Source organism: Rattus rattus, chromosome 14, assembly GCF_011064425.1.
Source record: "Rattus rattus isolate New Zealand chromosome 14, Rrattus_CSIRO_v1, whole genome shotgun sequence".
NCBI lineage: Eukaryota > Metazoa > Chordata > Mammalia > Rodentia > Muridae > Rattus > Rattus rattus.
The window spans coordinates 70,825,735-70,848,289 of record NC_046167.1 but is presented as its reverse complement, the minus strand read 5'-3'; the positions used below and the strand labels follow the sequence as shown (position 1 = coordinate 70,848,289).

The window sequence follows — 22,555 nt, the reverse complement described above, 5'->3', positions numbered from 1 at the left end:
AACTGTACACAGAGTAACACGCATAGACCTCCACGCACGCATGCACTTAAAAATCTAATTAAAATCAGTGAATGGGAAGAGGAGGTGTGTGCTCCACAGAAATCCCACACCACCGTGGCGGTGAGGTCTGTGTGAGTGCTTGCGAGCAAAGAGGGGCGTGGAATTACGGGAGAGCGGATATGGCTGGGTGACCCAGATTTGAAAAGCTTCTAAATTACCTACATTATCATGATGACCGAGCAGGGGTTTTTGGTTTGTGTTTTGATTTTCCCAGGTGGGTTCACTTGGGAAGAATATTTCCATTCTTCAAATGTTGGTCTGAATCCCTCCGAATACATGTGCCCCAATTTCAGTAATTTTTTTTCGGGGCGGGGGATGAATCAGGATTTTGGAACAAAACAAAAACATAACGCAAAAGTAAAATATGGGAGAGAATGCATAATAATCTCAGAGTAGGGAGGATTTTTCTAAACTGAGAAGATTTAAGTCAGATTCATACAAATTCTGCATTTCTGCACAAACACCAACAGCAACATCAAAGAATAGATATTTGCGACCTGTCTCAGTTGAGCCTGACTTCTTAATTGGGTGGGTTTTGCGGCTTAGACTCAGCAGAATCCCTTGAGGGGTTTGCTGGAATCTTAGTTCTAAGATTTAGAGCTGAAATAATAGTTCTGTGATAGAGTCCTTGGCTTACCGGCAAGAGGCTCTGGGTTTGATTTTCACAACTGGAAAGTAAAACAGACAGACGGACAGACAGACAGACAAGCCCTGAGCCACTGATTTAGCAGGTCTGGTTCAAGATTGTGATGCTGTTGACCATGCTTCGCCATGAGGAGTTTGAGAGACACTCACTGTGTATACCAGGATGGCCTTGGACTCCCATCCACCCCAAGACACAAAAAATAACGCAGTATTGTCTGTTCATGTCAGGAGATATTCACTCCGGGAGATATCTAAACAGAGGGTGAGAGCATCCGGTGTCCAGTGATACAAACTCTGGCTGCTTCTAAATGTGCAATTATGCTCACTGTCTCGGGTCGGAGGTCACAGATCGGAAGCGTATCTCTTCACGTATCCCAAAGACCAAAGAATTCTATACCATTCTGTGTCAGACAAGCTTTCGAAATCAGCGTTTGCATCCCGCGGAGTGTGAGGTGGAGAGAAGCGGTGGTGACTTTGTTGTGGAACGGGCAAATGTAGTGAGGTCACGTCAACCAGGTGATGTCACTGGTTAGTGTCAGTGGTTCTCAATGTGTGGGGTGTGACGCCTTTATTAACCCTCTGTCTCCAGAGGTTATCTTATATTACCATTCATAAGAGTAGCAAGATTACAGTTATGAAGTAGCAATGAAATAGTTTTATGGTTTGGGGGGTCGCTTCAATGTGAGGAGCAGTATTACAAAGGGTCGCAGCATTACAAAGGTGGAGAACCACTGGATTATGTCCTTTAACCTAGACGTTCTATGCATAGGAGATTTTTTTTTCTCTACAGATAGGTTTTTAAATGAGATATTTATGCAAAAAGGATCTTAACTGGGTAAGAGACTCTCCAAAGTGGACTTCTATGCAGCCAATGGGGAGCAAACTGTCTCTCAGTAGGGCAGCCCTGGATGTACTGCCTGGACACTGTGTTCCGATTTGTCTCTCTGACTCCCCAGCCCTATTTTGATCTCTCTCCATCTGTAGACCACTGCATTGTTACCTCACCAAGCCGATCGACCTTAGTGTCTGCCAAGTCACTAACCTGCATGCTAAATGTCCCCTTCCCTTCCCCGTTATACACTGGAAAGAGGGTGACCCTGGCAGCTGAGTCAAAACTCATGCTGAATCAGTGTGGAGCATTGAGTCTGCCCTGAGCTTAGACCGGAAGATACTGGAGTTTGTCTGTCTTACGTGTCTTGCATTTCCTGACCAGTCATAGCACGGTGTTTGCCTTGGTAAGGTTTTTGGGAGACTTCAACAGTGACATTCAGAGAGTTTTGCTCTCCTGCAATACCCATCTTTTAGAAACAGTGCCAGCCTTTCCTGAGACTCCTTAACGGAAACTAAATCATTCTTTAAGGGCAAAGGCAGCTTGCTCCACACATGCCCTGAGACTGCCAAAGGGACTCAGACCTAGGAACTGTAGAAACTGATGGAAGGATGGGCCTGGGACTGGTAAACTGGATCAGTGGGTGAAGCTCTCAGGCAAATGTGAGGACCTGGGTTCAAATTTCCAGAACCCACTTAAAAGCAGCACGGTGCCATATTCCTTTAATACCAGTATTCTACGAGAAGATGGGAGGGTGGGAAAATTCCCAGGAGCTCCCAGGCCAGCTAGGGTAGTGGCGAATAGCAAAGAGACATGGCTCAAATGGAGGAAGGAGACCAAGACTGACACTTGAGGTTGTCGCACGCGTGTGTGTACACACACACACACACACACACACACACACACGAACACTCTTTCTTTCATACTATACACCCTCTGCACGCGTACTATATACACATATGCACACATGCATGCCTGAATGCACACACTCTTTTTCTTTTCATACTATACACCCTCTGCACACATGTTATACACACACACACACACATGCACACACACTAGTGCGAGCCTTTTAGATGCTATGGGGAGAACTACTGTCAGCAGCGAATGTCTTTCGCACACTCACCCCACCCCCCTGCACAGTACTGCATACATACATGCATGCAGACGAACAGGCCTCTACCCTATGCACACAATGTTTCGGAACCCAGAGCCCCATGATGACTGACTGCAGGCCCTTGCTGCATTGCAAGGCTTCCTGGATTTGTGGTCTTGACCATGCCTGGGTGTAACATCACAAGACTGAGGATTCTATAATTTGTATCTTGTATGATAGACAATGCTTCTCCACAGATGCCTTGCCTTATTCAAAACAGACCACATTTTTCTGCTCCTCTAGGATGCAATATCTTCTTTCTCCTCCTCCTCGAGGGTTTACACTCAGTTGAACTTGAACTGAAGTACCCCACCTTCGTTAGGCGGCAAGTCACTGCTGCTGGGAATACACAGTCTCACTTCCTTCATCTGGTGATGCGGCCACTGAGACCCTCAGACTCTTGCCGAGTGTGTGCTGAGAGTAGAGAGTAGGTGTACGTGTAGGTGTGAACGCATGTTCATGTATGTGCTGGTGGGCATGCAGGTGTCATTCCTCAGGAGTCATGCATACACCTTGCTTTATGAGACAGGGTCTCCCACTGAATTGTGGACCTCAGCTAGTCTGGCTGACCATCGAGCCCTGGGGGTCTGTCCGTCTCTGCCTCCCCAGTGGTGCAGTTATAAGAATTCACTACAATATCATTACACCTGCATATTTGTGTGGATCCCAGGGCTTGGGCTCAGTTCTTAGGCCTGCACAGCATCCACTTTACCTCTTAAGGACTTAACTTTTTTTTTTTTTTAAAGATTTATTTATTATTTATAAGTACACTGTAGCTGTCTTCAGACACACCAGAAGAGGGCATCGGATCTCATTATAGATGGTTGTGAGCCACCATGTGGTTGCTGGGATTTGAACTCAGGACCTCTGGAAGAGCAGTCAGTGCTCTTAACCCCTGAGCCATCTCTCCAGCCAGGACTTAACTTTTACAGCTGCTCTTGACCTCTGCCTAGCCCTAGCTGCTGCTGCTGCCCTACTGGTTTGTCTTCCCTGCCGTTGCTTCTCTCTGCACTCCCTTGCTTCAGACCTTTTTTGTCCCTCCGCAGAGTAGCCAGGATCTCTCCCAGGGTGGGCTACTGTCCTTGGCTACCCCTGAGACGTTGCTTGTGCCTTTTCTTGCCGTTGACAATAGTTCTCCCTATAGCATCTACCTTCCTGGGCAAAACATGTGGCCTTGAACCAGATTAGACAGTGATCTTTCAGGCATGGGACGGGGACTAGCTCCGTGGTCTTGCTATGGTGGTAATGACATAGTCCTCTGCTACTGTAGCTCAGGGATCACCCGAGGCCCACTCATGGGACTGGAGAGATGGCTCTGCAAGTAAAGGCATGCAGTGTTCTTCCAGATGACCCCAGCTTGGGTCCTAGTACCCACATGAGCAAATCACAACTGCCTGTAACTCCAGTTCTAGGGGAATCCAATTCTCCCTTCTGACCTCCAAAGTTACCATGACTCATGCGCTCAAACATACAAATAATTTTTTAGAAAGAAATATTAAAGAGGTTGGGAGTGGGGCACCCAGTCCACCCAAAACACCCGTCACTACTACAGATTTATGAAAGGTGCCAGGGCAGGCAACATGGTGGGGTCTAGGGCAGAGCTCTGTGCCCAGAGATTGTTGCCCACGGCCAGCTGATTAATCCGCCCTTCTAGTTTGTTCCTTAGAAGCAGAGTGTAGATTCATTCATGCCCCAAACAGGCTGTTTGTACACATTTTCTGTGGGCTGGCAATTCTCACCCCTTGGGGGTCCAGCAGTAGCAACAAATGCAGCAGACAAAAGGCACATGAATAGCTTTTATAAAGCAGGGGCACAATCAAACTTCAAAACAGGGGAACTGTGCAGGAGGCCAGTAAGGCCTGTGTACTTCAGAGATGGTAAAAAGGAGGCCATGGGCCACCCGGGATGAGACTGGGAGTCAAGGGAGGTAGCTGGGCCAGAGACGTTCTCACCGAGAAGGCTGATCTGTGAGTGCAAGCCTGTAACAGACCAGGATGTGAGCCCTGTGGATGACCAGAGAAAGAACAGTCTGAGTAGTGGGTAGGAGAGTCCTGAGGCAGGAGCACGCTTGGTGTGTCAAGGGGCAGCGGAGGCTTGTGTGGCTGGGAAGAAGTGAGCTTGGGGCACAATGGTAGAAAAGGGTGTGTGGTGTATATAGTGAATGTGTACCTGCGTGTGTGGTGTGTGTGTGTGTGTGTGTGTGTGCGTGCGTGCGTGTGTGTGTGTGCGCGTGTGTGCGTGAGATAGAGATGTGGTGTGTATGTGGTGTATATATAATGTGCATCTGTGTGTGTTGTGTATAGTGTGTGTGTATCTGCGTGTATGGGGTATAATTGTGTGTGGTGTATATGTGTGGGGTATGTATGTATGTGTGTGTATAGTGTGTATCTGTGTGTGTGGTGTGTGTATAGTATCTCTATGTGTGGTGTGCGTGTAGTGTGGTGTGTGTATAGTGTGTGGTGTGTGTATAGTGTGTATCTGTGTGTGGTGTGTATATCTGTATGTGTTGTGTATTGTGTGTGTATCTCTGTGTGTTGTGTGTGTATAGTGCGTGGTGTGTGTATAGTGTGTATCTGAGTGTGTGGTATGTGAATAGTGTGTATCTGTGGTGTGGTATGTGTGTGTGTGTGTGTGTGTGTGTGTGTGTGTGTGTGTGTGTGTGTAAGGCAAGTATCAGCTTGTACTCTCAAGAAGACACCACAGAGGCTGGTTGAAGGGTGTGAACATAATGCATGTTCTGGAGCCCACAGGGATTGGAGGAGCCCAAGGGCCACACGAAACTGACCAGTTGGACAACAGCTTCCACACGGCTGGTACTATATCTGAGTGCTTGCAGGGTTGGTAGCAGCAGTGGAGAGGGACCTGCGGAGGTGTCTGAGTATCTCCTGAAGGTGTTGCTAATGGAGTAGATGGGAGGCGTGTGGGCATGTGGGTGTAAGGAGGACTCCAGGTTGCTTGGCCCAGGGAACTGGAAGGATCCTGTTGAAAGTAGCTGAGTCGAGGATGCTGCATGGGGAGCTCAGCTTTGTTCAGGGAGCAGGTGGGATGTCAAGGAAGTCATCTACATCTCTGCAGGCTAGGGGGAAGATCCTCGCCATAGGTTGTGAGGTCTGTGACAGTTGGCGTAGGGGTGACGTTTAAGTCAGTGAAGACGTGCCACCTGTGTGGTGGTGGAGAAGCAGTGAGCAGCCAGGGCAGAGGAGCCAGTCCTCTGGCGAGGCACCTAGAGCTCTTCTCACTTTCCTTCCCCAGCCTGGCGGAGCTGTTCTAAGAGTGCATTGGGAATGCTGGCATCTTATGCTGGGGCCCTGGCTCTAGGCTTGCCCTGCACCTGCCGGGTGTTCATGTTGGTTGTTTCAGTGGAAGTGGACATCCCTGTGCCAACCTGGTGGTTTCCCATTCTGCTCACAGTAAAACCTGAGATCTGCCCCACTCCCCCAAGTTTCCATTGGACCTGTCTGTTTCTGTTTGTGACTTTGCTGGCTGTCTTAGTGAGGAGACACCATGGTCACAGAGACTCCTATGAAGGAGAACATTTCTTGGGGCTGGCTTATGGCAGTGCATAGATTCAGTTCATTGTCATCACAGGGCATGAGGTAGGGGGACGAACGCTGAGGCACCAGCAGATATGGTTCTGGAGAGGAGCTGAGAATTCTACACCTGGATCCGCAAGCAACAGGGAGAGATTGCCAGACTGGGTGTGGCTTAAACACTGGGACTCAAGGCCTGCCTCCAGCGACCACTTCCTCCAAAGAGGCTGCACCTACTCCAAAAGGCTCCCTAACTACTGGGTCTATGGGGGCCATTTTCATTCAAATCACCACACTGGCCTTATGTGCTGTAACCAGGGGAAGGCTCCTGGTTGTATCCAGAGCCTGCTGGTTAGTGCCAGTGTCTGCACCTGCTGCTCTGTGCTGGACAGCTCCCACCCCCACCACAGCACCTCTCTTGGAACACTGCTCAAATATCCTGCTTGTCCATTCCACCATAGGATGGGAGTTCTCTCTTGGATCATTGCTCAAAAATCTCACTTGTCCAGTCACACTGTAAGTTCTTGAAAATGGAACAGGACACATTGCACTGACCCTAACCCTAACCCTTAACCGTAACCCTAACCTTAACTGTGGACCCGCACTGATGGGAAACCTTCCACTTGGAAGTGTTTTCTAATAAGCGGATTTTCAAGTTTTTGATTGTGTCTGTAGGAGAGTTTAAACCTGTCGGAGTTATTTGTCTATTTATTGTAAACAACTTTATTTATTTACTGTAAGTGTTTGCACTCTTGTGCATGTACATACAGGTCAGAGCATCCCTTTTGGGTGTTGGTCCTCTCCTACCCTGTGGGGTTAAGGAATGAAACTCAGCTCCTAGTGCTTGTTACTGGATACCTTTATCTGCTGAGCAATCTCCCTGGACCAGAAGGAAGAGGTTTACTCACGATTGCCCCTATCTTTCTTTCTCCTTCCTTCCTTCCTTCCTTTCCTTTCCTTTCCTTTCCTTTCCTTTCCTTTCCTTTCCTTCCTCTTCCTCCTCCTTTTTCTTTTCTCCTGAATACTCCCAGGATTTTCTCTGCCAGTGTTCAATTTTCTTACATAAGATGGAATGGTGTTTTAATAAGGTACTGGGGAGGATTCTTTTCAACTGCACAGACCCCCTTACCAGTGCTTACAAACTTGAGAATATATGTGGGGGCCACTTTCCTACTGAAGTTGCTTGAGGGAGGCAGGTGGGCAGCGCAGATCCATAGATGCCTCGTGCCAGCCACAGGGGGATTTGTAAACTGTATTTTTTATTTTAATTCTTTGAGACAGAGTCATGTAACACAGATTGGTTTGGGACTCCAGAATGTCCTGCCTTTGCCCGCCTCAGTACCAGAATCACAGATGTGAGCTACACGTTTTCTGTAACCACATTTAAATGATTTAAAAGGCGGGAGGAAGCAAGATGGCTCAGAGATGAAAGGTACATCCTGTGAGGTCTGATGACCTAAGTCCCATTCCCAGGGGCCCAAAGAGTGAAGGAGAGAACCAACTCCCCAAAGTTATCCTCTGACCCACACATGAACAGTAAATAAATAAACATTTAAAAAATACCGAGGTGGTATTGATTTAAATATTATTTGTATACAAATAAAGACGGAAGATTATCATTTTAACGTGCGATCAATGTCAGAATCGTGTGTGAGCTGTCCAAATCAAAAGCCTTCAAATCCAGCCCTGCCTGGTTTGACAAAGCCCAGATGGGCTCTTGATAGCTGGTGGGCAGAATGTTTAAAAGCATGAGCTGGCTTGGCTCTAAGTGCTGGGCCCAGCAGTCACCACTCCTCACTGTCATTAACCCAATATAAAATTAGAGCTGGGAGAGAGGTGTGCGTTTTCATTGGTCCTCTGGAGAAATTAGATTGGGGAAACGGCTGCCAGACCAGATTAGATCTTTGTTGTTTACACGGTGTAGTACAGACAACAGGAGAAGAGTGTCTCCTTGGCAGATATCAACATTTTTACTGACATGTCTTGCTAAAGGATTAGGAAAAAACTTCCCATATATGGTCTTATATATTTTTATTGTGGTGAAATCTTCACAATGTAAAATCTGCCACATTAACCATCTCCAAGTGCGTGGTCTGATGGCATTAGTACAGCCATATTGCTGGGCAGTGCCACCACACAGATCCCACAGATCCCTCAGAATCCTCCATTTTGAGAGCATCCCCTCCTGCAGGGCCAAAATTCCACTCCACTCATTCAGCAACTCCCGTTAACCTGGCAATGCTGTGTCCTGCTCTATGATTTTGAATATGGCCAACCTTTCCTCACAGACGAGACCACAGGATCTTGTGTGTGTTTTTCACGTTGGCGTGTATCCAGGTGCACACGTTTGTGCACATACTGAAGACACCATCTACCTCATGTTTGGACACTGGGTCTTCTAGTCTGGAGCTCTTCAATCAGGCTAGGCTGGCTGGTCAGCAAAACCTGTGTTTCTGCCTCTCTCCATCTCCTGAGTGCTGACAAACTGGGCTTGTTTTTTCTAAGTGTGTCTTGGGAAAGCTCCATTGAGCCAGCTTCTCAGCCTCGGCATCTTTTTGCAGCTAGCTTCGCTCAACTTACTCACGCTGTCTTCTAGGTTGGTGTGTGATGTTGGGATTTCTCCCTAATCCCAACCAAGGCTGAAGGGCGCACCTTCTCTTGTATGTAATTCTACCTTTTCTATTCCTTCACTTGCCAGTGGGATCTGAAAGGCTCCCAGCTCTCTGCTCTTGTGAGTAACAGTGGCTGTGAGTACCTGAGGGCCAGCCATCTACTGGTGGTCCATGTTCTGGGAAGTGGAGTGACCAACTTCCCCGGTCATTCTGCCATCGTAATGACAGCGTTCCTGCTTTTCTACGTCACTGCCACCATTTATCCTGTTTTAAAATGATGTGTGTGTATGTGTGTGTCTGTGTGTCTGTGTGTGTGAGTGTGTGTCTGTCTGTGTCTGTGTATGTGTCTATATGTGTGTGTATGTGTCTGTGTGTGTCTGTGTGTGTCTGTCTGTCTGTGTGTGTGTATGTGTGTGTGTCTGTGTGTGTGTGTGTGTGTGTGTGTGTCTGTGTGTGTGTGTGTGTGTGTGTGTCGTGTGTGTGTGTGTGTGTGTATGTGTCTGTGTGTGTGTGTCTGTATATGTGTCTGTGTGTGTATGTGTCTATCTGTGTGTGTGTGTGTGTGTGAGTGTGTGTGTCTGTGTGTGCACATGCGTGTGCGTGCGCGTGCGCCCATGAAAGTGGGGACAGGTAATGTTAAGGCTGTTGTGTGATACCTAACTCAGGCACAAGGAAGTAAATTCATGTTCTTTGGAAGAGCAGCAAATACTCTCAACTGCTGAGGGTATTTGCCCTCTTCAGCCCTCATTTATGATTTTATTTAGTTTTGAATAGTTACCTCAAGGGTAAAGCAGTCCTTCACTGGGTTTGGGTTTCTGTGTCTAAGGGCTGGCGTCCGACCCTCTAAAGCAGGTGCACTTTAGAGAAACGTCTGTATGTCCTGTAGGTGTGTCTGTTTGCTCATCATTTGTTTTCTCGGTTGTAGACCTTCTTTCTTTATTGAGGGTCCTAGATTCTTCTGAGATTGTCCATTGGCCCCTCTTCTCTAGCTTCCTCCTTAACTTTCTCAGTAAAAATTCATTGCTGGGCAAAGGTTGAATGAAGCCTAATTTACCTACTTATGTGGGATGGTAAGGAGTCTTAAAGGGGTCAAAACAACCTCAAACATGGAGAATAAACTTGGAGGGCTCATACTACCATTCACAAAGTTACCCCAAAGTTGCAGAAATCAAAATGATGTGCCCCTAGCATATGTGGGGATCTGGGGGTCAAAGGGGCAGACATGAGAATCCAAAAACGAGGCTTGTGTTTACAGTTGATTAATAGTGTGGTGGTGTGTGTATGGCTTTGTGTGTGGTGTGTGTTTGTGGTGTGCATGTGTGTGGTGTGGTATGTGGTGTGTGATATGTATGTGGTCTGGTGTGTGTGTGGTCTGGTGTGTATGGTGGTATGTGGTGTGGGTGTGATGTGTGTGTGGTGTGTGTGTGGTGTGTGTGTGGTGTGTGTGTGGTGTGTGTGTGGTGTGTATGTGTGTGCGTATCAGTAAGCATGTGTATGTGTGTGTGGGTGTGTGTGGTGTGTGGTGTGTGTGTGTGTGGTGTGTATGGTGTGTGTGGTGTATATGGTATGTGTGGGGTGTGGTATGTGTATGGTGTGTGTATGTGATGTGTGTATGTGTTTGGTATGTATGGTCTGGTGTGTGTGTGTGTGCAGTGTGTACTTTGTGTGTGTGTGTGTGTGTGTCTGTGTGTGTGTGTGTGGTCTGGTGTGTGCGTATGTGGGATGTATGTGTGGGTATGTGTTGTATACAGTGTATGTGTGTGTGTGTGGTATGTGCATGATCTGGGTGTGTATATGGGTGTGGTGTGGGTGTGGGTGTGTGTGCATATAATGAGGGGTGTGTGTAGGGGTGTATGTGTTATGGTGTGGTGTGTGCATGGTCTGGTGTGTGTGTGTGTGTGTGTGTAGTATGTTTGTGGTGTGCATTGGTATGTTTGTGGTGTGCATGTGTGTGGTATGGTATGTGGTATGGTGTGTGTATGTGTGTGTGTATGTGTGTGATATGGGTGTGGATGTGTATGGGGTATGTGTTATGTGGTGTGTGGTATGTGTGTGGTCTGTGTATATGATGTGGGGTGTGTGTAGGGGTGTATGTGATATGGTGTGGTGTGTGGTATGTGGTGTGTGTGTGTGGTGTGGTGTGTGTGTCTGTGTACATGCCTATCTATGAGTGTGTACACATGCCCATAGAGTCCAGAAGAGAGCATCACATTCCCGGGACCTGAGCTGCCCAAGCTGAGTGCTGGGATTTGAACTCAGGCCCTCTGAGAGCCACTGTAACCACTGAGCCATTTCCCAGTCCCCAGTTGTTTCGGTTTTAGCAAGGCCCCTACTCTATCAACTAGAAAGGGTCTGAGCACATGAGGATGGAGGGAATGCCAGTGAGACAACTGGATGTAAGGAAGAAAACACTGCCTGAAACACAGCTTGCACCATGTCTGTGAATGAGCTCTTGGTGGATCAGCAATGCGAGGTACAGCCATAGAATTCTTAGAAGACATGTGGGAAAATCCCCACAACCTTGCATTTGGTGATCAACTCTCAGATTTGGAAACAAAAAATGAGTCACAGAATAGCAAACCGTCTAGAACTCCCGTCTAATCACTTAGCAGCTTGGCTAGTGTGGAAGTGGGCCTGACCTTGTTTGCATGGGCAGCCTTGCTCTCTGGCCTCTGACAGTGTGTGAGGCCCTCAGGCCAGCATCGCCCCATGTATCGCTGCCCTGTTCCAGATGTTCAGAGTCCTGTGCTGCAGGAGCCTCTGTCCTTTTGGCTTCCCTTCCCCAGGGGTCAGCATGCTGCACTGAACGTTGATAACTGGCCCTGCGACCAGGAGTCGGTGTTGTTATGTATGTGGTTTTCCTTGCTCGTTGCTCTTGCTGACAGGAAAGAAAAGAAAACCCAGAAGAGCCCACCATTGCAGGCAGGACCTGACCAGACCTGACAGTGCCCTAGGAGCACTTCACTGGCTCTGGGCATCTTGCTTTCCCCAAACGAATGTCCGTTAGGAGCGTTGGCCAAGCTTAAGTTGTGAGTTTATTTGTCTCCCAAAAGCAACTGATCTGGAAGCTCAGCTCCTCCCATCCCTGATGCCCACCCTCTCTCTGTTGCAGACACTGTGCACCCTGTGAAGAGCACCCAACCCTCTCCTGCCCAGGCTGCCTCTGCTACACTTGCTTTTAGGAGAAGGACAAGGCTTGTGTGGTTGACTCTTTGATGATCAGGAGAACTTTCTTCACCATCAAATAAACCTATCGTGTGTTATAGTCAGCTAGGAAGGTACCTGAAATATGAAACAAGCCATTGATTACATCAAGATACATACATACACACATATATACATATACATGTATATGTATATATATGTATGTATACACACATATATATATATATATATATATTTGTGTACATATATACATATATTCACACATATATGTATATATGTGTATGTATATATACATATATACACACACATACATGCATATGCATATGTATGTATAAGTGTGTGTGTGTGTGTGTGTGTGTGTGTGTTACGTGGGGATGGGTGGGTGTAGTGTACCACCTTTCTCCAAAAAAATCCCAGCACTTGGAAAGCCGAGTTTGAGGCCATCCTGGCCTACACAAGATCCTCTCTGTCCATATTATAATACAACAAAATATGGCTTACTCGGAAAATTCTTAGCTGTGTCTTCAAATTTCCTGCAAAACCACCCCTTTTCCATGTTGTAATATCACTCAAAGCCATTGCTTGTTTGCTTTTTATGAACAGCTCAGGTGGGCTCTCATCTTGGAAATATTTAAAGGGAACAGTGAGCTTGGCATGGGACGCCTTTAGTCCTGGTCCTCAGGAGGCAGAGGCAGGCAGATCTCTGTGCGTTTGAAGCCAGTCTGGTTTGCATAGTGTGTTGCAGGGCAGCCACTGCTACATAGTGAGACCCTGCCTTGAACAAGAAAACAAGAAAGGGGTAATGTTACAATGTAAAGAGTTATAATGAGGGCGAGTACCACGGAAGATCAATGGGGAACCCTTCCCGGGGGTGGTGTCTGCACCCTGCAGGAGACATGAGAACCTCTGAGCTCAGGATGTGGGTGTTATTCGCAGGGAAGGAATCTAAGTGATTGGGCCTTTTCAAAAGCCGAATTCCTCAGGCTCTGTCATTTATCTCTAGTTTCAACTCCCGATCCTTGATTTTCTTGTGTCTCAGAAAACGGCCCTCCCCAGAATACAAGTATCCCAGGGTACTCAGGCCCTTCATCTATAATGGACAGTGTTCACTTAGGACCTCCACATACCTTCCTATAGCCTTTCAACCATACACTCAATATAATGCCAATCATCGTTACACTGTGTCGCTTAGGGAAGCATAACAAATGAATGAATAAGTATACTATGGATATTAAATAGAGACAATCTTTTTTTCTTGACCTCTTTGATCTGAGGTTGGTTGAATCTGGGGATGTAGATGCTGTGAGGGCCTGCTGTGTAGTCTTTATAGGCAGGCTTCACTCCTCAGGAGGTGGACATTCAATCAGGGGAAAGGACTTGAGAATAACCATTGGAATACCATCCGTACTGACCAAAATTTAGTTACTATAATGAGGCACCTAAGGCAGGCTACGTTCTTTAGCCCTTGTGCATGATAGAGAGGCACATCTGGCTGTAGCCTTCTTGATGGTGGCATCCAGAGGTGGTGAGGGGCATACCATATATACACATATGACATGGTTTCTGTCCTTATAATGCCACCAGGTTCAGTTGTACAGGGCTACCTCACTTTCACAGAGCCATTTTCCCAAATTCCCGGCTGTAAACACCAGAGTCATAATGAGTTTTTACTCCCTCAACTCTTCCCCCAGGGATTACAACTTGAGGGACACTAAAATCACATGGAGCTGCAGCTCCATTGTCCCCCCAAAAAAAAAAAAAAAAAAAAAAAAAAAAAAAAAAAAAAAAAAATTTGAGGGACACTAAAATCACATGGAGCTGCAGCTCCATTGAAAATAATTTGCCAGTCACATCTATACATATACCCAAACATGTAGTATATTCAAGGCAGCAGACGAATTGAATGAAAAGAAATTGGGAACTGAGAGCAATTTAGGGGGTGGGGAATCCAAATAATTTCAAGTGTTGTGAACAACAAATTAATCCTCAGTCAGCAGAGTGTGATGGGAGCAGGTGTCCTTTCCTGCACAGATGGCCTGTCCTGTTGTCTACTCCTGTCTGAAATCCTGTCCATGGCGCCCATAGACAGGGGCTGGAAAAGACCCAAAGACAAGAATGGAATGCTGATGGCAAGGTTTAGAACAAATGGCAAATAGCTTTAGAGATTTAAATACTGGGGTCTATCTAATTCTGCCTATCTGCCTATCTATCTATCTATCTATCTATCTATCTATCTATCTATCTATCTATCTATCTTCTATCTATCAATCATCTATCATCAATCATCTATCACCAATCTGTCTGTCTGTCTATCTATCTATCTATCTATCTATCTATCTATCTATCTATCTATCTATCATTATCTACCATCAATCTACCTTCTATCTCTCTGCCTGTCTGTCTATCCATCCTTCATCCCTCTCTGCCTCTGGTCTTTTCTCTGAATAAGGACAACCCTGCCACATGCACTGGATTCTAGGGCCTCCTAGACCCTTCCAGATGGTTTATCCAGCACTGAATGTGTGCAGTTTCCCCACTCCTCTGAGCCCTGTATGACTCTGTACTCTCCTTTCCCGTTCCTTAGTTGTACATTTCTTTAAAGAGAGCTCCACATTCCTGGTCTGGTCTATAGCTGTCTCATACTCACTACTCCTGTTCCCGCCATGACTTCTGCACTCCCCAACTACCCCTGTCACTTCCACCAGCGCATCTCTTGAGTGAGACCTACCTTGTCTTCACAGAACTCCCAGTTTTCCAGTCAAAGCCTCTCTCTGTGTTTTTCATAGCACAGCCAGTCCTCAACCTGAGAGTCACATGATAGATCCTTCTGGATTCCCTAGAATTTTATGAATTGTTTTAAAACTTTGAATTTTAATTCTATGCTAATTCTAAGTGAGTAAAAATGTTATTGGGAATGATCTAGATATCTACCTTATGTAATGGCACAGTGTTAACGTCAGTCTTCCTCCCACCCCCCCACCCCATGTCAAGATGTTCCACTTTCCTAGTCCCCAGCAGGCAACTGTCAGGTTTAATCAGGCTGTGTCCTGTGCACTCTCCCTAGCGCTCTTGCTTACCATAGGAATGCATTTACTCTGCATGTGACTTCTCACAGCAGGCTCCTCTGTTGTGAGTGTAAGCCCAGTCCCTTTATCTGTTAGGAACACAATATAACCTGTTGTATTTCATGTGTTATTATCACAAAGGGCTCATTTCCATTCCTCTGTGTCTAGGAATTGGTTTTAGAGCCAGGAGACGCTGGATTACACACAGACAATTACTGCTTCTATCAGTGCTTTTCTTAAAATAACAACTTTACAGAGGCATAATTCACCCAATTATAATAATTAAAGCACAAGATCTGGTGTTTCTGGTGTGTTTCCGGGACTGGCCCCGTCACCATCATCAATGGCAGAGGGTTTACCCATACCTGACCAACCACCTCTCACCCCTCAGAATCTACTCACTCCATCCCAGGGCAACCACAGATATACTTTCTGTCCCCGTCCCTGTCAGTCAGCTGTCTGGTGTTATAACAAGCACCAGAGGTGATCAACTAAGGAAGGGAAAAAATGTCGTTTTGGTTCACAAGTTTTAGGGGGTCCTTCCAATGACTGGTTGATAACCCCCTGCTTTGAGCCTGGGTGATATTTCACAGTGGGAATGTGTGTCAGAGCAAAAGAGAAAGGGGAAACAGATCATGGACCCGCAATCTCCTTTGAGAACTCGTTCCCCAAGCTTTTTACTTGACCCCACTTCTTAAAGGTTCCACAGCCTTTAACACATAGCTTTAGAAGACACGCATGAACCTGACGCAGGCTTTTGCTTCATGTTTGTGCCTGAATTTCCTTGGCTGAGCACAAGCTGGGAATGACAGAATCAGTGCCTCCTCTTCCTCCCATTGTGAGGGAGGCACATTTAGCCTCTACCCTTAATGCTACCCACTCCGAGCTTTTCACAGTGCACTGTTTGTCTTAGGAGTTTTCCTCTTATTCCTGGTATGTGTAAGTGAGTGCGTGTGCGCTTGCGCATGTGTGCTTGCGTGTCTGTTATGCTTACCATGACACGTACATGGTGGCAATCCCTGACAGGAGCCAGGTCTCTCCTTCCACCATGTAGATCCCAGGAATTGAAAGAATGAACTCAGGTCATCAGGCTCAAGAACAGGTGCCTTTCCCTGCGAAGCCATCTTGCTGGCCCCCTTCCATCATTTAATTTTCAAGTGTGAAGTATTTTGCCTTTTAGGTATAAATGCCACTTGGTTATGTCGTACCATCTCTTTATACAGCAAAGATCTCATGCACATATTATTCGGTTGGGGATTTTTCTATTTATCATCAAGAGATACTGGCATATAGTTTTCTTGGGACATCTGTCTGGCTTTTCTATCAAAGTAATATAACATGAGGCTCAAGAAAGAACAAGGAATAGTATTTCTTCTTTTACTTTTTTGGTAAGAGTTTATGAAGAATTGATACTGTTTGATTTTTTTAAGGATTTGCGGAACTCATTGGCAAAGCTGCTTAGACTTGGTTTTTGTTCGTTTGTTTGTTTTTCTGTAGGTAGCTTCTGGCTACTGGCTTAATACCTTGGAGGACCCTCATGGTTTTATTTTTAATTTTTGAGCCCATTTATCTGATTTTCCTTCCCTTCCCCTTTATATTCCCACCCCATTGGCACACAGGAGGCCAGGAACCCTTCATGTTACTTACAGTCTTTATTTTTGTGAGGCCAGTCATTCTGTCTCCCGTTTTATTTCCGATTTTAGTAGGTTGAGTCTCCCCACCCATTGGTGGAACTATCTTAGCTAAAGAGAAATTAATTACTTGCATGTGGAATGAACCAGTTTGAGGGGTTTCTGTTTTGTCTTTTGGATTCTCTATTCTTTATTCAGCTCCCCCATAAAGCTCACCTGCCCCCCACGCTCACCTTGTTAGAATTCACACAGTTCTTCATGTCAAACCACCCCAGATGCCAAGGGACACAAACATCCTGTTTTTCTCACATTTTCTCCTTTCCATATGGCCCTGCCTTGGGACCAACAAGCCTTTCATCCATTTGCCATCTGGCCAACCCCAGTCTTCCATGAGATGTCCCTTGGGCTCCAGACAGAGTCATATGCCTCACTGGATCCTCCTGCCTTCTGTAATTGTGTAGCAGCACATGCTGTATGGGCCACACTGAATAACTCTTGTATTTTGGGGCCCTAGACTGCTTTAGTTTCTTTGGGTAAACACCGTGTTTGTCAGGTCTATGGGAGTATTTTATGGACATGAAGTAGATAAATGATTCTGAGGTGGAACATGGGGTCATGTCCCAGCTCTGTCCCATTGAGAGATACATCACACTTCACATCCTTTGGGTACATCCTGACTCAGGTCCTTGCAGACACAGTAGCTTCTTGGACTCTCACCAATCTGGACTCTAGCCAAAGCAAAGTAGATATTTCTCTAGACGGATAAACACTGGTAACCATGGATTCTAGTAATTTAGTATTGCTTCTTGGGCTGGTTGAATTATGGAGAGAATGCAACATAGTGTCCCCATGAGCCAGCCCATTCTTCAAACTCTTATGGTGTGGACCAATCGTGCTTTTGGCAACACTAAGGTCCAGATCTAATGACATGTCAGTGTATAGCTGGGTCCTTCTGTTCAATCTGGAGCAATGTAGTTATAATACCAGCCAAGAGTGCACGAGGGCATAGCCCTCCCAACAGTGAGGGCCTCCCACACTGAGTCTGGAGAGAGACATTTCAAATCAGATTCAAGATGCCATTGATTTTTGTTTCTAAATCTAAATTTCAGGACGATTTGTCATATGCTGCACGCCTGGATTGGTCTTAATTATCTCATGAACATCTAATAGACTCAATCAAACCCCTGAGAAGACTTCTATTAATTAATGGCCTGACATCTTCCTGCTCTATTTTAGCGCTTATGTTTAGTTAGTTGTTTGTTAAGTCGCCGTATATTCCACAAAAACTGTCAACTTAATTGAATCAGTTGTGTCTCCGTTAGGATTTCACTACTGTGGACAGATACCATAACCAAGGCAACTCTTTGAAGGGCCACATTTAACTGGGGCTGGCTTACAGGTTCAGGGGTTCAGTCCGTCATCATCAAGGCGGGAACATGGCAGCATCCAGGCAGGCATGGTGCAGGAGGAGCTGAGAGTTCTACATCCTCATTCCAAAGACAGACGGGAGGAGATTGACTTCCAGGCAACTCGTACAAGGTGTTAAAGCCCAGGTTCCCAGTGAAATACATCCTCCAACAAGGCCACATCTCCTAATAGTGCCGTTCCCGGGCCAAGCATATTCGAACCACCACAAGTTGTTTGGTATTATCTACCACATTCCAGAACACAGACAACTGAGCTGACTCAGTACCTAAGCAGACATTCAGGACATAGTCAGAAGAGGATCTCACGGCACAAACCCACTTCCTGCCTCGCTTACTCACAGTTGACAGCTTTTTACTGGACTCTGAAAATTATTTTGGCCAGCAATGCTTGCTATTGCTCTGTAGTGCCTCAAAACCTAAGGAAGTGAACTGTCAGCACGCTGTTTACCTGCAACCAAACAGTGGTCACACATATGCTTCACATGTGCACACATAACGGCCATTCTAGTGTTAAAATGGTGGGTGTGGCTTAGTTTTCTGAAGGTATTCGATGGTTTGTAAATGAAGAAAGCACATTTAAAATCTTTTATTTTTCATTACACACCTTTGATTATGCATGTGTGTCGATGTGTGGGTATTTGCCTGTGATCGCAGAAATCCACGGACTCAAGAAGAAGGCACCAGCTTCCCTGGGGTTGGAGCTGTGGGCAATTGACATGGGTGCTGAGAACGAGGCTTGGGTCCTCTGTAAGAACAGAATGTGCTTTTAACTACCAAGCCATTTCTTCAGCCGCGAAGGAAGTATAGTTACACATCCTTTATGTTAATGTGTAGTGCTCACAGGGAGCAGAGATCTCACTGGATTCAATCTTAGTGACATTAATATATATATATATATCTCATATCGCTGTACTCATAATGCCAATACTTAGGACTTCTTACAAATAAAGCGTGTACTTGTTTTAGAGTCAGTGACTAAAACATGCAAGCTTCCTAGTTAGCATTTAAGTCTTCCTACCCAGAAGACACAGTTTATACTATGTGTTGGCTGACATCCAAGACAAGGTGGCCAGGCCTGCCTGGTGACAGCCTGGGGGTGGCCATGATGTCTCTCCATGATGATGAAGTTGAGGACATAGAATTCCTTGTCTCTTGTTTCCAGTGTATCAACAATGATAATGATAGAACTTCTCTACAAGGTGGATGATTTCATGGACTGATAGAAACATTCTACATACTTAACGCTGTGCTCTGAGGGTGGAAACATTCAATATACTTTGTAATGCTGTACACTGGGAACAGAAACACTGTTATACCTAATATATTTAAGTATATTAAATATATACTTAACACCATACACTGGGAGCAGAAACACTCAATATATGCAATGTTGTAGACTGCGAGCAGAAACATTCAATATATGTAACGCCATACACTGCGGACGGGGGTGGGGTGGGGCTCACTTTGCTTATTTATTCCTCTTGGATTTTGAAAAGAAAGCAAGCCAGGTGTGTGTGTGTGTGTGTGTGTGTGTGTGTGTGTGTGTGTGTGTGTGTGTGATGTATGCACTATATACATTACCTGTGTACATGCACATATGTGTGCATTCACGGGATGGCCAGTTAGACATTGGGTATCTTCCTCTTTCATTCTCTAATCACTTATTTATAATTTAACTGTATTATTTGAGATGCATATTGTATATACAATTATGCATCCCTCACTCTGACTCCCCTGAATCCTGCCACACTCTCTGTTTGCAACTTGGTGCTCTCTCTTTTTTTCCTCAATCTGTTGAATTCAACTTATGTGACACATATTCATACGAGTGTGGGGCCCATCAACTGAAGCATGCTCACGCTTTTTCCTTTTCTTCCCTTTTCTTCCTTTTCTTTTTTCTTCCTTTTCTTTTCTTTTCTCCCTTCCCTTCCCTTCTCTCCCTCCTCCTCCTCCCCCCCTCCCCCTCTTACCTCTCCCTCCCTCCCTCCCTCCTCCCCCCTCCCTCCTCCCTCCTCCTTCCTCCTCTCTCCCCCTCTCCCTCCTCCTCCCTCCCTCCTCCCCTCCTCCCCTCCTCCTCCCTCCCCCTCCTTTGACAGTGTCTCACTGAATCTGAGCTCACATTCAGCTGTGCTAGGCCTCAGTGAGCCTCATGGATCCTCTTGTCTCCGTTACCACCCCACCCTGTGCTGGGCTTCCAGACATGTGCCACCACGCCTGGCTTTTACCTGGGGGCTGAGGATCTGAGTTCAGGTTCTCGAGTTTGAGCAGCAAGCACTTGGCGGCACACCAAGCCACCGATACAGCCCTGTCACACTGTATTCTTGGGCCCAGAATGTTGTGTATGCAATGCTACCGCGATGCTACCGTGATGCTGTGGGGGCTTCGTACATCTAGGCGCCTATGACAATTCCTCACCACCCACGGTCTGCCTTCATTCTGTCTGCCTCAGGCTGGCTCTTTATCTTTTTCCTGGGCAAAAAGCCTATATGTTAGCAAACATGCTCAGAGTCAAGGTCAATAGGGAAGAATGGACCGACTTCAGCTAGCTACCAAGTAGACCGATTGCTTTACGGGAAACAGGACTAATCAAGAGACTTTGGGTTTTGAATTGTGGAAGTAGCCAAAAGTAATCTGGAGTGTTTTTTAGGTAGAGATCGTGAGCACAAACTTATTCACTTCATTTTTTAAATTTTAGCAAAAGAAGGCAAAACGTGTGTTTTGGGGGGTTTTAAATTAACTCTCTCAATGTCTGCTTCCTCTGCTAGGTATCTCCTGGTCAGTAGCTGGAGTTCTGAAGCAACATGCCGGAACAGAGCAATGACTACCGGGTGGCCGTGTTTGGGGCAGGTGGCGTTGGCAAGAGCTCCCTGGTTTTGAGGTTTGTGAAAGGGACCTTCAGGGAGAGCTACATCCCAACTGTGGAAGACACCTACCGGCAGGTGATCAGCTGTGACAAGAGCATCTGTACGCTGCAGATCACCGACACGACCGGGAGCCACCAGTTCCCGGCCATGCAGCGGCTGTCCATTTCCAAGGGCCACGCCTTCATCCTGGTCTACTCCATTACCAGCCGGCAGTCCCTGGAGGAACTCAAGCCCATCTATGAGCAGATCTGCGAGATCAAGGGGGATGTGGAGAGCATCCCCATCATGCTGGTGGGGAACAAGTGTGACGAGAGCCCCAACCGCGAGGTCCAGAGCAGCGAGGCGGAGGCCCTGGCACGCACGTGGAAGTGCGCCTTCATGGAGACGTCGGCCAAGCTCAACCACAACGTCAAGGAACTCTTTCAGGAGCTACTGAACCTGGAGAAGCGCAGGACCGTGAGCCTCCAGATCGACGGCAAGAAGAGCAAGCAGCAGAAGAGGAAGGAGAAGCTCAAGGGCAAGTGTGTGGTCATGTGAGAGGCCTTTGTGCAGAAAGAGCTGCTGCTGCCCTCAGGGCCTCTCTCTCTTCCTCCCCTCTGTGAACCCCACTGTCGTCAGGGCAGCATGTCCGATGCCCGTGTGTTAAACATTGCATTTGGCTGCGACACACCCTGCAAATGTCCTTAAGAGGCATTCCACACGCCCCACTAGCCCACCCCTCAGGAGACGCAGAATCTGGGATGCTCTTAGCATCCCCAGAAACGGAGGCCAGTCCTGAATGGGCTTTAGCCATTGGAAGATGAGGGGACTCAGAGCTGTGGACCCGGGAGAAACTGAGGGTACTGTGTAATGCATGTGCGTGTGACATAGCTACTGGTACCACCCCACATCAGGCAACTTAGTTCAGAAGCCACTAACATCTTTGGGGGGGGGGGAGCCGGCAGTCGAAGGAAGTGAGAAACCAATGGGTCCAACACAAACCCGTGGACCCCAGCGGTTCCCATGAGTGGATTTTTAGTGGGATTAAAGATAAAATACCACAGTCCCCATCTAAGCGATGCTCATGCCATTCCTACTGACACACACTGAGGGGGTTGGCCCCCTCATTCCTCAAAGCCTTCTTAGCAAGTACCGTGTCAGCCTGTTAGGAGTATACACTTCACCTGTAATGCCAAGGCCACTTGTGGCACGATGCTGTGTCAGCACTTCTTCGGTTTCTGAGTCGGGACATTGTGACATGTAAACATCGCAATAACGCCCGTGTGTGTGTGTGTGTGTGTGTGTGTGTGTGTGTGTGTGTGCGTGTGCTATACTTTGAGGGTTCTAGAAATGTGAACTTCCCTCCTTTTGACCTTCGAGGGTTGCCACTTCTTCCAGCCCTCCGATTTTTAAATAAAAGGAAATAAAAGTAGGCATTTTTTTAGACTCCCTCTTCCCCTCCCCCCAAGATGGTTTTCTTGTCTTAAATAACTCCATGTGTACCCAGCTGGGAACCAGCCAACCAAGAGCGTCTAACAACCAGAAGCACATCCATTTTTCTAGACGACACTAGCATGTAGATGCTGTGCACC

General features: G+C 46.6%; 1 protein-coding gene across 1 annotated transcript in view; it reads left to right on the top strand.

Annotated features, from left to right (window-relative positions):
• Positions 1–22,286, top strand: part of Diras2 (DIRAS family GTPase 2) — a 28,887-nt gene extending 6,601 nt beyond the window's left edge. The window contains exon 2 of the mRNA XM_032884700.1: positions 20,886–22,286. Coding sequence (XP_032740591.1) covers positions 20,922–21,521 — 600 coding nt within the window. The 5' untranslated portion in view covers positions 20,886–20,921 and the 3' untranslated portion in view covers positions 21,522–22,286. The remainder of the gene's footprint in view (positions 1–20,885) is intronic.
• The last annotated feature ends 269 nt before the right edge of the window (positions 22,287–22,555 follow it).